Source organism: Rhinoderma darwinii, unplaced genomic scaffold, assembly GCF_050947455.1.
Source record: "Rhinoderma darwinii isolate aRhiDar2 unplaced genomic scaffold, aRhiDar2.hap1 Scaffold_517, whole genome shotgun sequence".
Lineage (NCBI taxonomy): Eukaryota > Metazoa > Chordata > Amphibia > Anura > Rhinodermatidae > Rhinoderma > Rhinoderma darwinii.
In genome coordinates, this window is record NW_027464065.1 from 177,356 (window position 1) to 191,715 (window position 14,360).

Consider the following 14,360-nt stretch of genomic DNA (forward strand, 5'->3'; position numbering starts at 1 on the left):
AACGAAAGTTGTTTGGTGTACATGTATGGCTTTTTTTTCAGACGTCCGTCTCCGCTCTTCCCCTTGTCATTTATCTCACGCTTTAATTGGTCTCGGCACGTGTTCCAGCGTGTTTTGACGTTTTCGACTATGATATCAAATAAACCAATCACAGATCAACATTTTAGAAGAGTACATTACTAGATATTAGGAAATGTTGTTTATTATATGAAAATGATGCTGCAAACAAATCTGCACCTACATTTGCATATTTGACAGGTAATTCCGACGTTGCAGAAACTACAGCAGACTTGCCACGTTTTCCATGTGCCCACACGACAGCGTCCGTAACGGCTGAAATGACGTTGCTGGTTTCAGGAGAAAACATCACCCGTAATTTCAGACGTAAAGGCATGTGCTGGCGCTTTAACGCAGCGTCCTTTACGGACGTAATTGATTTTCATAGGAGCCCATGAATAACGGCTCCAATTATGGCACAAGAAGTGACAGGTCACTTCTTTGATGCGGGCGTCTATTGACGCGTAAATATACACGCCGCTTGAACACACAAACGTCAGCCCATTGCTTTCACTGGGCAGATGTTTGTCAACGCTATTGCGGCGTATTTAGCGTGCGTAATAGAGGTCAAACACCCCCGAATTACGTCCGTAATTAGTGTGTGGGAACATACCCTCATAGTGACATGTCACGTTTTGATCGGTGCTGTTCAGAGCCATGAGACACCCACAATCTCACGTGCACTTCTGCAGCTTCATTTCAGCGATTGGTGGGTGTTTCAGTGATCCAACTGCCAACAATCAAAACGTCAGGCATGTCATTATGACATGACAGGAGTACTCAGAAACCGCATCAAGGTGTGAAACTTACCCATGCGCTTCTTTTGCACTTTAGTTGCCTTCTCCCACTCGGTAAGATGCACCTCACTGCAGACCTCCTGCCAGGCAAGATCTTTCATATTCCTGTCTGCATATTCTTCCACCCGCTTATTCCACAGACAGGGCTTGTGCTGGACCAGGATGATTAGTTTCTCAACGTTTATTGAAGCCATGCTGCTCTCTGCTGCTCTCTGCTGCTCTCATGCACTGTCTCCAGACTTCACGACGACAGAAGTCATTCCCGGTCGTCGCCTAGCAACACTTCCGCAAATCCGCAAACTGCGGATGACACACGGCGGTGTATCCGAAATTTCCACGGGCCCATTGACTTCTATTGGCATGTCCGCACCGCATTTGCGGCCCATAATAAGACATGTCCGGAATTTCTGCGGCACGGATGTGCGGACATGCGGAGAGCCGTGAAAACACGGATAGTGGGTATAGCCACATAGAAATGAATGGGTCCGCAATTAACCCGTGGATTTGCGGTTGAATTGCGGACGCAAAAACACGGTCGTGTGCATGAGGCCTTAACCCCTACCCGCACGAGTCAGTAACTATACATCATCGCGGGAGGTTACTTCCCTCACGAGGACGTATAGTTACTGAGTTGGTCGGGATTCGGGAGGTCTGCTGTCACCGACAGCTGATACTCCACTCTTGCCGGCCAGGGGTCCTTTGCTGCTGATTTAGGCAATTAACCCCTTAAATGCGGCGATCGTTTTAGGGGTTTCTAGCATATCGGCAGACCCCGCTCTGAAATCGCGTGGTTTGCCGATCGTTAGCATGGCAAACACGGAGGCCAAACAATGGCCTCCGTGTCTGCCATGCACAGAAGCCTATCAGGACCAACCTTCTGGCTGGTCCTTATAGGCTTCCTCTTAGAGTGACAGGAAGTCACTGTCTCGTTCCTAATGCACACCGTCCCCGACAGCTGATACTCTAGTGTTGCATCGCCGCTGATTTCGGCAATTAACCCCTTAAATGCGTCAATTGCCGCATTTAGGGGGTTTGTAGCACATCGGCAGCCCCCATGCAATCGTGGGGTTTGAAATGTCAACCGGAGGCCCGACAACGGTCTCCGGGTCTGCCATGCATGGAAGCCTATGAGGACCAGCCTCAGGCTTGCTGTCAGAGTGACTATGATGTCAGCTCATTAACATTAGCCCATGTTTTTATGGTATAGAATGAGAGCTTGTCACAGCACTGAGTAGTAATACAACCTTCAGCACTCCAGCTGTTGCGAAACTACAACTGACAATCAAAGGACTTATTATTCCAGACAAAGACTGTCAGGGCATTCTGGGAATTGTAGTTTCACAACAGGCTGGAGTTCCGAAGGTTGCTGACCGCTGTTATACTGTTTTAAGTCTTAACCCACATCGATATTACAGAAAAAAAGTGGGACATATAATAAGATTAAAAACACAAAAAATGGCCATGCTCACAAATTGGGCCGGTATAATCCCAACAGGACGCAGCCAGGTCAAAAATGCTGCTGAAGGAAAGTGCTCAGGTGTGTTAAATAATAGCCACTCCCACTAGAATTGAGGGGAGTGGCGTGTGGTGCATGGGATATGTAGTAAAAAGTAAATGAATAGTGTATCATGTGCAAGTAGTAATAATATGTGTGAAATATAGGGGGCAGTACTGAAAGGGTCAGGAACGTGAGTGATGCATGAAGTGTCGGTGCAGTGTGTAAAACATGGAGGGCTAATGCGTAAATCATGAGGCACAGCCTATATAGCCTGGTAGCAACCTATTTTTTGTGTTTTTAATCTTCTTATATGTCCCACTTTTTTTCTGTGTTTAGCTTCAAGTTTGGAACGAAAAGTTCCAGTTAGGGACTCGCAAGTGTGGGGATCCGTGACGAGGATTGCAAGCTTGCGTTCTTTTTGCCAAAATTACAACCAATACCCCATGTATTTTCCATGTTTACTTGTATTATATTTACTACTTTTTGGACGCAGCCAGGTCTTCAATGCTGGGAGAGCATGGTGTGTTGCGGTCTGGCATAGCAAGCAGGGCAGCCCGCTCTATGTACGACGAAGGCATCCCGCCGAAACGCGCGTCGGGTCTGACGGTCTCTCGTTACAGGGTTATCATTACTATGGGTATGTCATTGTATTTACTTCCCCCATGCTGCTTGTTTCCATGAAATACTCACTTGGAGCATTATTTATTTATATGTCCTTATCTGCATAACAGTCTCATGGTAGATTGGTGTTTGGCAACAGACTTGCTATATACCTGTCATTATCATATATCCGTATCCATGCATGCTACTTGATCACAATATATCACCATTGCTGTATCTTTGTTCTGACTATGTTACTTACTAGTCTGGTTGCCTCACCTTAGTTCATGTTACCAAATTTTGGTCCCACTTCTCTGTATTTACATTCCCTGTAATCTTTGAACGTTTTTATCCATGCTTTGCATGACTAATTTTTTATCATTGTTATATATGTCAATAAAGTTTGATTATTCTGCTCTATTTTTTGTGTTAATTGTACCCCATTCTTTGTAGGTGTTATATCAGTTGTTGAGGGTCAATGCACAAGTTACACTTGGTTTTACGTAAGATCTTGTGTTTAGCACTGATGCTATGATTTTTTACATTCATTAAACAAGATCATTTCCTGTCTGTACGAATAGGTTTTCGTTGCATATATACAACAGCAGAACCAAGCTCAGTACATAAATACAGCTCCAGTACCAAGCTCTGTCCATCTATACAGCACCAGAACAAAGCTCATTGCATATATACAGTACCAGAACCAAGCTCGGTACATAAATACAGCTCCAGCACCAAGATCATTATATATATATATATACAGCACCAGAACAAAGCTCAGTACATAAATACAGCCCCAGAACCAAGCTCAGTACATATATACAACACCAGCACAAAAACAGCTCAATTTAGTGCAACCCCTGCCGTATAGGTTTGCACTAAATTTGTTTCCAGCTCCCAGCATGACCCGAACAATGGTAAGGATATGCTGGGAGTTGCTGTTTCACAAAAAAAAAAAAATCATATCATACAACCCATCATCTCGCTACAGATCATACAGTGACTAGAGTACTGATTAGAGGCAAAATAAATATTTACATTAAGTTACTCACCGGTGACGTCTCAGATTCTAGTTATTTTTCTCCATCCGGTCCAGACCTCTATGATGACTTCTCCCGCTCACAGCCCATTTCTGCAGTTTGCCGCTCAGATGTCTTCAGCTTCTCACTTTTCAAACATTTCTACACCTATAAACAAAGATAAAGATCTCATAGCCCACCCCTGTATATAGTTCTCCGCATACAGCCCACCCCTGTATATAGTGCGCCACAGATAGCCCACCCCTGTATATAGACCCCCTTTAGATATAGCCCACCTTTGTATAGAATTAAAAACACAAAAAATGGCCATACTCACAAATTGGGCAGGTATAATCCCAACAGGACGCAGCCAGGTCAAAAATGCTGCTGAAGGAAAGTGCTCAGGTGTTAAATAATAATAGCCACTCCCACTAGCCTTGAGGGGAGTTGCGTGTGGTGCATGGGATATGTAGTAAAAAGTAAATGAATAGTGTATAATGTACAAGTAGTAATGATATGTGTGAAATATAGGGGGCAGTACTGAGTATAGTGAGTGGTGAATAACGTGTAAAATATAGGGGGCAGTACTGAAAGGGTCAGGAACGTGAGTGATGCATGAAGTGTGGGTGCAGTGTGTAAAACATGGAGGGCTAATGCGTAAATCATGAGGCACAGTCTATATAGCCTGGTAGCAGCCTATTTGTAACGCCATAATAATACATAGAGCAGGCTGCCCCCAGCAGATAATGGCACGTACTTTTTTTTTTTATTAGGATAAAAAAACAAACTATGCAAACTCCCCTTAATCCCGTTCCCGCGCCGCCCGACAGCAATGGAGACCTGCTCTCTTCTGCGCATGTCTCCTGGGGTTAAAACTACGCTAGCAGCGCGATGACATGATCGCGCCGCTTACGTCTATGAAAGGTGCTGATTGGCAGGGCAGAATGACTTTCCCTGTCAATTAGCGCCTTTCAACGACGCAAGCGGCGCAAAGTATCGCGCTGCTTCACTCGTAGAAAGGCGCTGAATGGCCGGACATGGAACGTACCCGGCCGTTCATTGCTTCTAATTGTACCTGTGTGCTATAAAAGCAGGTACAATTATAGTGCAGGAGGGGGTGGTGGCGGCTTGTTTCAGTGGCGCCACCAACCCCTCAGAGAGGCAGCAGGCCGCCGTCATGGACGGTGTGGCCCTGGCGCCCCCGTCTAATTTGCGCCCTGGGCACATGCCCCGCCTGCTCCCCCCCCCTAGCTGTGCCCCTGTATAAGGTAACACATACTGTATATGACCTTGTACTGAGGTATAAGGTAATACTATATTGTATCCAGCACATACTGTATATGACCTTGTACTGAGGTATAAGTTAATATTATATTGTATCCAACACATACTATATATGACCCTGTACTGTTACAAGAAAAATTATATTGTTTCCAGCACATACAAAGCCTTATACTGAGTTATGAGGTCATATATATTGTATGTAGTGTATACGCAACCTGTTACTGAGTTATAAGGTTATACTACTGTATATTGTATGCAATATATACACAGACTTGTACTGAGTTATGAGGTTGAAAAAGGACTCAGTATATATAACTATATATATAATGAATACTCACTACACACTCACCCACGTGTGTAAAAGTGCTGGTATAATAGCTGGGTTTCACCTACTTTGGTCGCCCATTATTACTACCCCCTTTATAATCGGGGTCACACGGGTTATGACTAGTTCCCCTACCTTTTTCTTATACTAACGTCTACTTGCTTTGCTTCTACTCAACGGAATAAGACTGTACAATAAATACAATTGTATAGTAAATAAAGGGTACTATTTATTACTAACAATAATCACACTTACATATAAAATACACCAAACTGAACACAGTAACTGATCACCGTATAGTATCCGTATACCCCAATACATATAACACGTTAATATATACTGAGTATACTCCCACTATACGTAGTACAGTATAACCACGATATCACAATCCTAATTATACCGCCACCCACTTATCTAAACATACATATGAATACAGTTACGTTAAAATACAATACACGCTACCTAATATCACTTTCCCTATATTCTAAGGGTTCAGCAATGGGTTAACAAGGGGAATGGGTTGCTGTGTAAATGGTAGGAAAGGGTTAAACAGGTAAAGCGGGGCTAGCAAGTTACTCAGGGCAGCAAGGGTAAACAGGAACTCAGGGCTACAAGGGTTGAAGTAAGGAGGGGGGAGAGCATAACGTGTAGCTGCTGCTACACGTGGATACTTAGCAGTCCATGTGGTACAAGTTGGTGAGGTCTCTCAGGAAGGGCCATGAGGCAAGAGCAGGCCAGGAGGGAAGAGGAGACCCTTAGTGGAGCCAGGTAGCAGGAACAAGAGAGAGAACTTTGGGACCGTATGTCCTTTTAAACCTCCCCGTGCACACCTGTGTGACATCACCGGCTCATGTACGAAAAAGGGGGGGCCTGGGCCTCATGGAATACCATTATCTAGTAGGGGGATGGGTATACACCTTTCTGGAGGGACAAATCTATATATATCTACACTCGCATGTATATAGATATAAATATATAAAACGCTTCCCTTTACAGAGGTCATACCATATTCTATGCAGTATATACACTTCCCTGTACTGAGTTATAAGGTTATACTACTGTATGAAGTATATACAGACTTGTACTGAGTTATGAGGTCCTGCTATATTGTATGCAGTATATACACGGTCTTGTACAGAGTTACAAAGTAAAGTTTATTGTATCCAGTACATACACAGATTTATGCTTCCTTTTTATAACTTTCCTCTCCCTATTTAATTGTGCATTTTTTAGAGGGAGTAAGGCTGTGTTCACATCAGTCTGTGTTCCGCTGAGGGGTTCCGTCAGAGGTTTCCATTGGGTTAACCCCTCACCCCATTGATATTAATGGTGAGGGAAACGGAAGCTTAGGTTTCTATTTGCCTTTCTGTTGAGGGGTTAAACCGACGGAAACCTCAGTCGAAACCCCAAAACGGAAGGGCAACTGTGATGTGAACAGGCCCTAAGGGGGACATTACTGAGCATTTGGCCAATGACAATCATGTGTATAGCTGCCTTAAATATTCTGTCATTTACACATGCTGTGTGTCTTCTCAACTGCTCCTCTTGTTTTGTTGGTCTAGGTGCCTTGGCCTGTTGATATCGTTATCAGCTCAGAGTGCCAAAAGATTTATAATTAGATCTTTCTACTTTTGTTACTAATAAAATGGGCGAAATACAGTTTGGATGTCGTGCAATTTAATGGTAAGTACACTCTCATTCTGTTAAGAGTAAAGGCTATGAAAACCTTTTGATATCGGTTCTTTTTTTTTTTTTATGCAATGTATCTGTTTTTGCATACTAATCATTTTTCTAATATAGTTTTATTAAAATGTTTCATTTTAGCAATGCAGCGTCTATGTACCCACTATACATAGAAGCTGCATAACGCCGCAGTAAGCCAAGTTTTTCAGTCAGCTGCACTGTTTGCTTGTCTGACAGCGGCTTCTGTGTGGCTCTAACACAAAATCTTACCCTAAGGGTATGTGCACACACACTAATTACGTCCGTAATTGACGGACGTATTTCGGCCGCAAGTACCGGACCGAACACAGTGCAGGGAGCCGGGCTCCTAGCATCATACTTATGTACGATGCTAGGAGTCCCTGCCTCGCTGCAGGACAACTGTCCCGTAGTGAAAACATGATTACAGTACGGGACAGTTGTCCTGCAGCGAGGCAGGGACTCCTAGCATCGTACATAAGTATGATGTTAGGAGCCCGGCTCCCTGCACGGTGTTCAGTCCGGTACTTGCGACCGAAATACGTCTGTCAATTACGGACGTAATTAGTGTGTGTGCACATACCCTCATACCGATCACATCTAAGTTGTTCAACGTAGAGCTGATTGTTATTCGGGTTAGATTGTGTTTCAGAGGTGCACAGGAGATGTTGTCAGTCCAAAAAGAAATCCAATAACTACCACCAATTTGATATTTATTTATTTTTCTGTTGGAAATGCCTTGTTTTGTTTAAAAACTTTTAGGATTTAATAAATTAAAGTATAATGAATTAAAGGATTTTACGATGATGGCCTGTCCTGAGGAATAGGTAATCAGCGGGGGTTATAACACATGGGACTCCACTGATCATCAGAACGAAGGGGTTATGGCGCTCGCTGGAGCACAATGTCCCTTTCACTGTAGTACTCAGCACATTTAAGCAATGGCATTAATGTAAAATCCTGGAAATCCCAGTGAAGACTGAAAATTTCCGGTGGAGCCAGAAAAAATAATAATTTTCCAGTTTTGACCATTTACTATTCCTGGAGCCTTTATTTGTAACTTCAGCAGGGAGGGAGCACAGTATTTGACTGTATTGGCAGCTATGTTTGCTGTACCCATAACTTTGTTGCTTTTTGTCTTATTTTTGGTATGCTTGTAATGTTTTTAATTACCAATATTTTCATAGAACTTGTAAGCACAGCTGAGAAGGAATCTCTAAAAGCGGAGTCTGGATCTGAACCACAACTTCTTCCTCATCTAGTAACTCCAACAGAGCCTAAGGAACAACAAATCCATTGCATGTTTCTCCTCCGAGTCAAGCTTATGCATTTTGTCAACAGCTTGCACAATTACATGATGACCAGGGTTGGCAGTTTTATTTTTTTATTAATTCAATTAAAATGAAAATGATGTGAAGACCCCCATTTTTCTGTGGATATGTCATAAATGCTTAAGATGGGAATACCGCCTTAATATTAATAACTGTATTTGATCATTTTTATATTTAAGAAGAGGAGATAGTAAATCACAATATATCTAAACTTATTTAATAACATTATTTTTTTTTCATAGATTCTTCATAGCACAGGACCGGAGTTTCAACATCAAGTAGAGGAAGCAAAAGATCTGGACCAACTGATTAAAATTCACTATAGATATCTGTCTACCATTCATGATCGCTGTCTTTTAAGGGAAAAGGTAAAGAAAGATTTTATTGAACTTTGACTATCCATTCATACCCTATTATTAAAAGGTCATATAATACCCTAAAACTCATTATAGATATTAAAGAGGCTCTGTCACCACATTATAAGTGGCCTATATTGTACATGATGTGATCGGTGCTGTAATGTAGATTACAGCAGTGTTTTTTATTTAGAAAAACGAGAGAAGTGTATGACGCTGACCAATCAGCGTCATACACTTCTCTCCATTCATTTACACAGCACATAGCGATATAGCTATATCGCTATGTGCAGCCACATAAACACACTATAACGTTACTGCAGTGTCATGACAATGAATATTCATTACCTCCGGCCAGAACGTGATGTCTATTCCGAATCCTGACACTTCGCTAACACAATCCTGACACTAAAGCACAGCAAGCGTAATCTCGTTTGAAATGACCGTTTACAGCGTAATCTCGCGAGATTACGCTTCCTGTGCTGTAGTGTCGGGATTGTATTAGCGAAGTGTCAGGATTCTGAATAGACATCACGTCCCGGCTGGAGGTAATGTATATTCATTGTCAGGACACTGCAGTAACGTTATAGTGTGTTTATGTGGCTGCACATAGCGATATAGCTATATCGCTATGTCCTGTATAAATGAATGGAGAGATGGGTATGACGCTGATTGGTCAGCGTCATACACTTCTCTCCACAACGCCCACTTGGCCATATAGTAAAACATGCCCAGTTGTCCATTGAGAAACTCATTAGCATAAAGCTAATGTAGGTCATAACTCCGTCAAAAATGATCGTTTTTCTAAATAAAAAAACACTGCCGTAATCTACATTACAGCGCCGATCACATCATGTACAATATAGGCCACTTATAATGTGGTGACAGAGCCTCTTTAAATATGCATCTGATGCCTGATCTCTCATTCATAAAAATGCATACTATTTCTGGAGATGCAGAAAGGGTAATGTCAGCAGTTGTCTGCAGTTATATTTCGTGACTCACACATAAACCTGTGGCTGATCCCTTTCAAAATGGAGAGGGAGCAAATTGAAATTCAGAAGGCATATGACTTGAATGGTTGGGCTGCCCCTATACCTATTAGATGGTCCGTCAATCCCACTGTAATAGTCAGGTAATGCTGACATCTAAGGTACAGCTCAACCCTGTTGAAAACAAGACGATCAGTCATATTTATCAAAATGGCGCAAAATGTGATATATTTGGTGTAGCTCAATAGACATGTTAGACACTTTTTTTTTTCTTTTTTATACCAGCTCATGTCTGGTGTCCATAAATACTAATAGTTTACACCCCAAAATTTGTCAGTTTAAAACTGTTAGTGTAGGTGTTAAAGGGGCTCCATACATACTTTTCTGATAGAATTCTGTGTCTGTTGTGTATGGACGCTTCTCACATGCCACTTTGGTCATAAGAAAGCTCCAAAGAAATATGTTTGCTATGTGTTTTAAAAGATGGCATTGCGACTGGTAAGAGACTAAGTATTATACAATAGAAAATAGACTGGATTCTTAAAGCATCTGTCATGGCGACAGACCTTTTATATTAGGGCACTCTCGATCATGTGTTCTGCGAGTGCAGTATCAGGTCTCTTGCCATGACAGATCCTCTTTAACCAATTATAACAATTCCTTTTTTCCAATGAAAATCTCAACAGAAAAATAATGTGATATGCACTGCTCAATAAAAGTCTAATATTTAAAAAAGTCCAATGCCGGTCTCTCGTCTCATTCTGCAGTGAACAATACATATGCCGCTCCTCTCGATGTATACTGATCCATTGATATCTGTAAGGAGGGAAGTAGACTCATGATTTTAATGTTTGAGTCTATTATAACTAAAGTATTTCTTAAGTGTAATATTAATTTTTTCTTTCAGGTGAGCTCTGTAAAAGAAGCAATAATGAAAGTGATGAATGTTGTGCTGATGTTTGCAGACCGCTGGCATGCTGGTTTTGGAGCATGGAAGTAAGTAAGGCAATGTAAACTTGAACCGAACTCCAAAGTTAACCCCTTCGTGACCATCCTATTTTTTTGGGGTTTTTCCATCGTCGCATATAATGAAAGACCTATAACTTTTTTTTATTTTTCTGTCGACATAGCAGAGGGCTTTTTTTTTAATTTTTTTTTTTGCGAGATTAGTTGTATTTGTAATGACACCTATTTGGGGTACATACACTACCGTTCAAAAGTTTGGGGTCACGCAGACAATTTTGTGTTTTCCATGAAAACTCACACTTATATTTATCAAATGAGTTGCAAAATGACTAGAAAATATAGTCAAGACATTGACAAGGTTAGAAAAAATGATTTTTATTTGAAATAATAATTTTCTCCTTCAAACTTTGCTCTCGTCAAAGAATGCTCCATTTGCAGCAATTACAGCATTGCAGACCTTTGGCATTCTAGCTGTTAATTTGCTGAGGTAATCGGGAGAAATTTCACCCCATGCTTCCAGAAGCCCCTCCCACAAGTTGGATTGGCTTGATGGGCACTTCTTGCGTACCATACGGTCAAGCTGCTCCCACAACAGCTCTATGGGGTTGAGATCTGGTGACTGCGCTGGTCACCCCATTACAGATAGAATACCAGCTGCCTGCTTCTTCCCTAAATAGTTCTTGCATAATTTGGAGGTGTGCTTTGGGTCATTGTCCTGTTGTAGGATGAAATTGGCTCCAATCAAGCGCTGTCCACAGGGTATAGCATGGCGTTGCAAAATGGAGTGATAGCCTTCCTTATTCAAAATCCCTTTTACCTTGTACAAATCTCCCACTTTACCAGCACCAAAGCAACCCCAGACCATCACATTATCTCCACCATGCTTGACAGATGGCGTCAGGCACTCTTCCAGCATCTTTTCAGTTGTTCTGCGTCTCACAAATGTTCTTCTATGTGATTCAAACACCTCAAACTTCGATTCGTCTGTCCATAACACTTTTTTCCAATCTTCCTCTGTCCAATGTCTGTGTGCTTTTGCCCATATTAATTTTTTCCTTTTATTAGCCAGTCTCAGATATGGCTTTTTCTTTGCCACTCTGCCCTGAGGGTCAGCATCCCAGAGTCGCCTCTTCACTGTAGATGTTGACACTGGCGTTTTGCGGGTACTATTTAATGAAGCTGCCAGTTGAGGACCTGTGAGGCGTCTATTTCTCAAACTAGAAACTCTAATGTACTTGTCTTGTTGCTCAGTTGTGCAGCCACTTCTCTTTCTACTCTGGTTAGAGCCTGTTTGTGCTGTCCTCTGAAGGGAGTAGTACACACCGTTGTAGGAAATCTTCAGTTTCTTGGCAATTTCTTTCATGGAATGGCCTTCATTTCTAAGAACAAGAATAGACTGTCGAATTTCACATGAAAGCTCTCTTTTTCTAGCCATTTTAAGAGTTTAATCGAACCCACAAATGTAATGCTCTAGATTCTCAACTAGCTCAAAGGAAGGTCAGTTTTATAGCTCCTTTAAACATCAAAACTGTTTACAGCGGTTCTAACATAATTGCGCAAGGGTTTTCAAGTGTTTTCTAATCATCCATTAGCCTTCTAACACAGTTAGCAAACACAATGTACCATTAGAACACTGGAGTGATGGTTGCTGGAAATGGGCCTCTATTCACCTATGTAGATATTGCATTAAAAACCAGACGTTTGCAGCTAGAATAGTCATTTAGCACATTAACAATGTATAGAGTGTATTTCTGATTAATTTAATGTTATCTTCATTGAAAAAAACTGTGCTTTTCTTGCAAAAATAAGGAGATTTCTAAGTGACCCTAAACTTTTGAACGGTAGTGTATAATCTTTTGATTACATTTTATGAACTTATTTTTGGGGGGAATAGAAAAAACAAACCAGCAATTCCGCCATTGCTCTATGCATTTTTAATTTACGCCGTTCACCGTGCGGGATAAATAACATGTTACCTTTATTCTATGGGTCGGTACGATTATGTTTTACTACTTTTGCACAATAAAAACACTTTTGAACTAAAATTATTTGTTTTTGGCATTGTCACGTTCCAAGAGCCATAACTTTTTTTATTTTTCCATCGATTTAGCGCTATGCGGGCTTGTTTTTTGCGGGACGAGACGTAGTTTTCATTGGTACTTGTTTGGGGTACATGGGACTTATTGATTAACTTTTATTACTTTTTTTTGGGGGGGAATGGGAACAAAATAGCAATTCCGTCATATTTTACCTATTCACCTATGACAGCACCCCTGGAGGGACGTCCCAGGAGAGACGTCCCATCCGCTGGACAGGAAACCTGAGGATATAAAATGGACACACCTCTCCACACACCCAGTCAGGTTTCCTGTCCTCCGGATGGAAGATTCTCCTGAGGAAAAAAGCACTTCTCCGGGATTGCAGACCCCCTAGCAAGGTTTACCTTATTCCACTAGGGGTGCTCTGGAAAGGTATAAGTCTCCCCCCTGGGAGCAACCTTAGTCTGGGATAGGTACTCCCGCCTCTCCCGGTCCATCGTCCCCCTCCTGCTGCAAAACAGGATGGTGGTTTAAGGTCCACAGTGTGGGCCTTCCTCTGGCGGAGAGCGGATCCCCGGGGCTCGTTCGGCTTGGGCAAGGGCCGGACCAGACCCAGCGTTGGCGGCTTCCCGGCGCTCTCACTGGCAAGTCCGGTCGCCGCGACACGTCACTTCCGGGCGCGTGCAACACTCCAGGGGGCGGTGTTCTGGTGGCCCACGTGGGGAGGTGGTGCTCCAGCGTCCGGAGCGAGGGCCTCCCAGCCAATCCTTGGCCTATTTTAGGCCAGTAACAGCAGGACTCGCTCTCCTGCTTCCACAGTCATGGAGTCGCCAGGAGAAGCTCCAGGACGCACTGAACGCTCGGATGCCAAGTCCTCCAGCCCGGTACTTGAGGACGCCAGAGCGGGGTAAGAGAAGACACCTCCCTTACTTAATGCTGTTCCCCTTTCTCTTGTACATATGTTTAGGCCAGGGATTGTCCTAGGAAAAAGCAGGATAAGGCCCATAACAAGGAATGTGCGATATGTAAAAAGAAACTCGCTTCTTTCCTGTCAGAAATGTCTAGATAATATTATATCAGAAGAGTCCACAAATTTAGCCACAAGCATTAAAGATATTGTAAAGGCTGAAGTGAGGAGCTCACTAAAGTCCCTTAGAAAGAGAAGAGATCCTCCGGTCGCCTCTTCTAGCAGTACACTAATGAAATACCAACAGACAGAATACAATAAAAAATAATGCTCAAGAGGGACACCAATGAACTGTTAAGCACCGTTGCTAACTGTATTAAATGCACTATATTGATTCCTGAATATTTGACCAAGAAATACTTGGTGCATCGATCAACAATTGACTTGAGATTAAACCAAGAAAATATGATCGACTGAAGCACATGAGA

The 14,360-nt window shown here is 42.4% G+C and overlaps 1 protein-coding gene across 4 annotated transcripts in view; it reads left to right on the forward strand.

The window, feature by feature from the left end:
- Window positions 1-14,136, forward strand: part of LOC142721333 (uncharacterized) — a 28,963-nt gene extending 14,827 nt beyond the window's left edge. For 3 of the 4 annotated variants that reach the window (XM_075848828.1, XM_075848829.1, XM_075848831.1), the window contains 5 exons: window positions 2,846-2,989; window positions 8,469-8,647; window positions 8,855-8,980; window positions 10,868-10,956; window positions 13,785-14,136. In XM_075848828.1, coding sequence (XP_075704943.1) covers window positions 2,846-2,989; window positions 8,469-8,647; window positions 8,855-8,980; window positions 10,868-10,956; window positions 13,785-13,821 — 575 coding nt within the window. In that variant the 3' untranslated portion in view covers window positions 13,822-14,136. The remainder of the gene's footprint in view (window positions 1-2,845; window positions 2,990-8,468; window positions 8,648-8,854; window positions 8,981-10,867; window positions 10,957-13,784) is intronic. The other variant, XM_075848830.1, reaches the window with a different exon arrangement.
- Window positions 14,137-14,360: the final 224 nt, after the last annotated feature.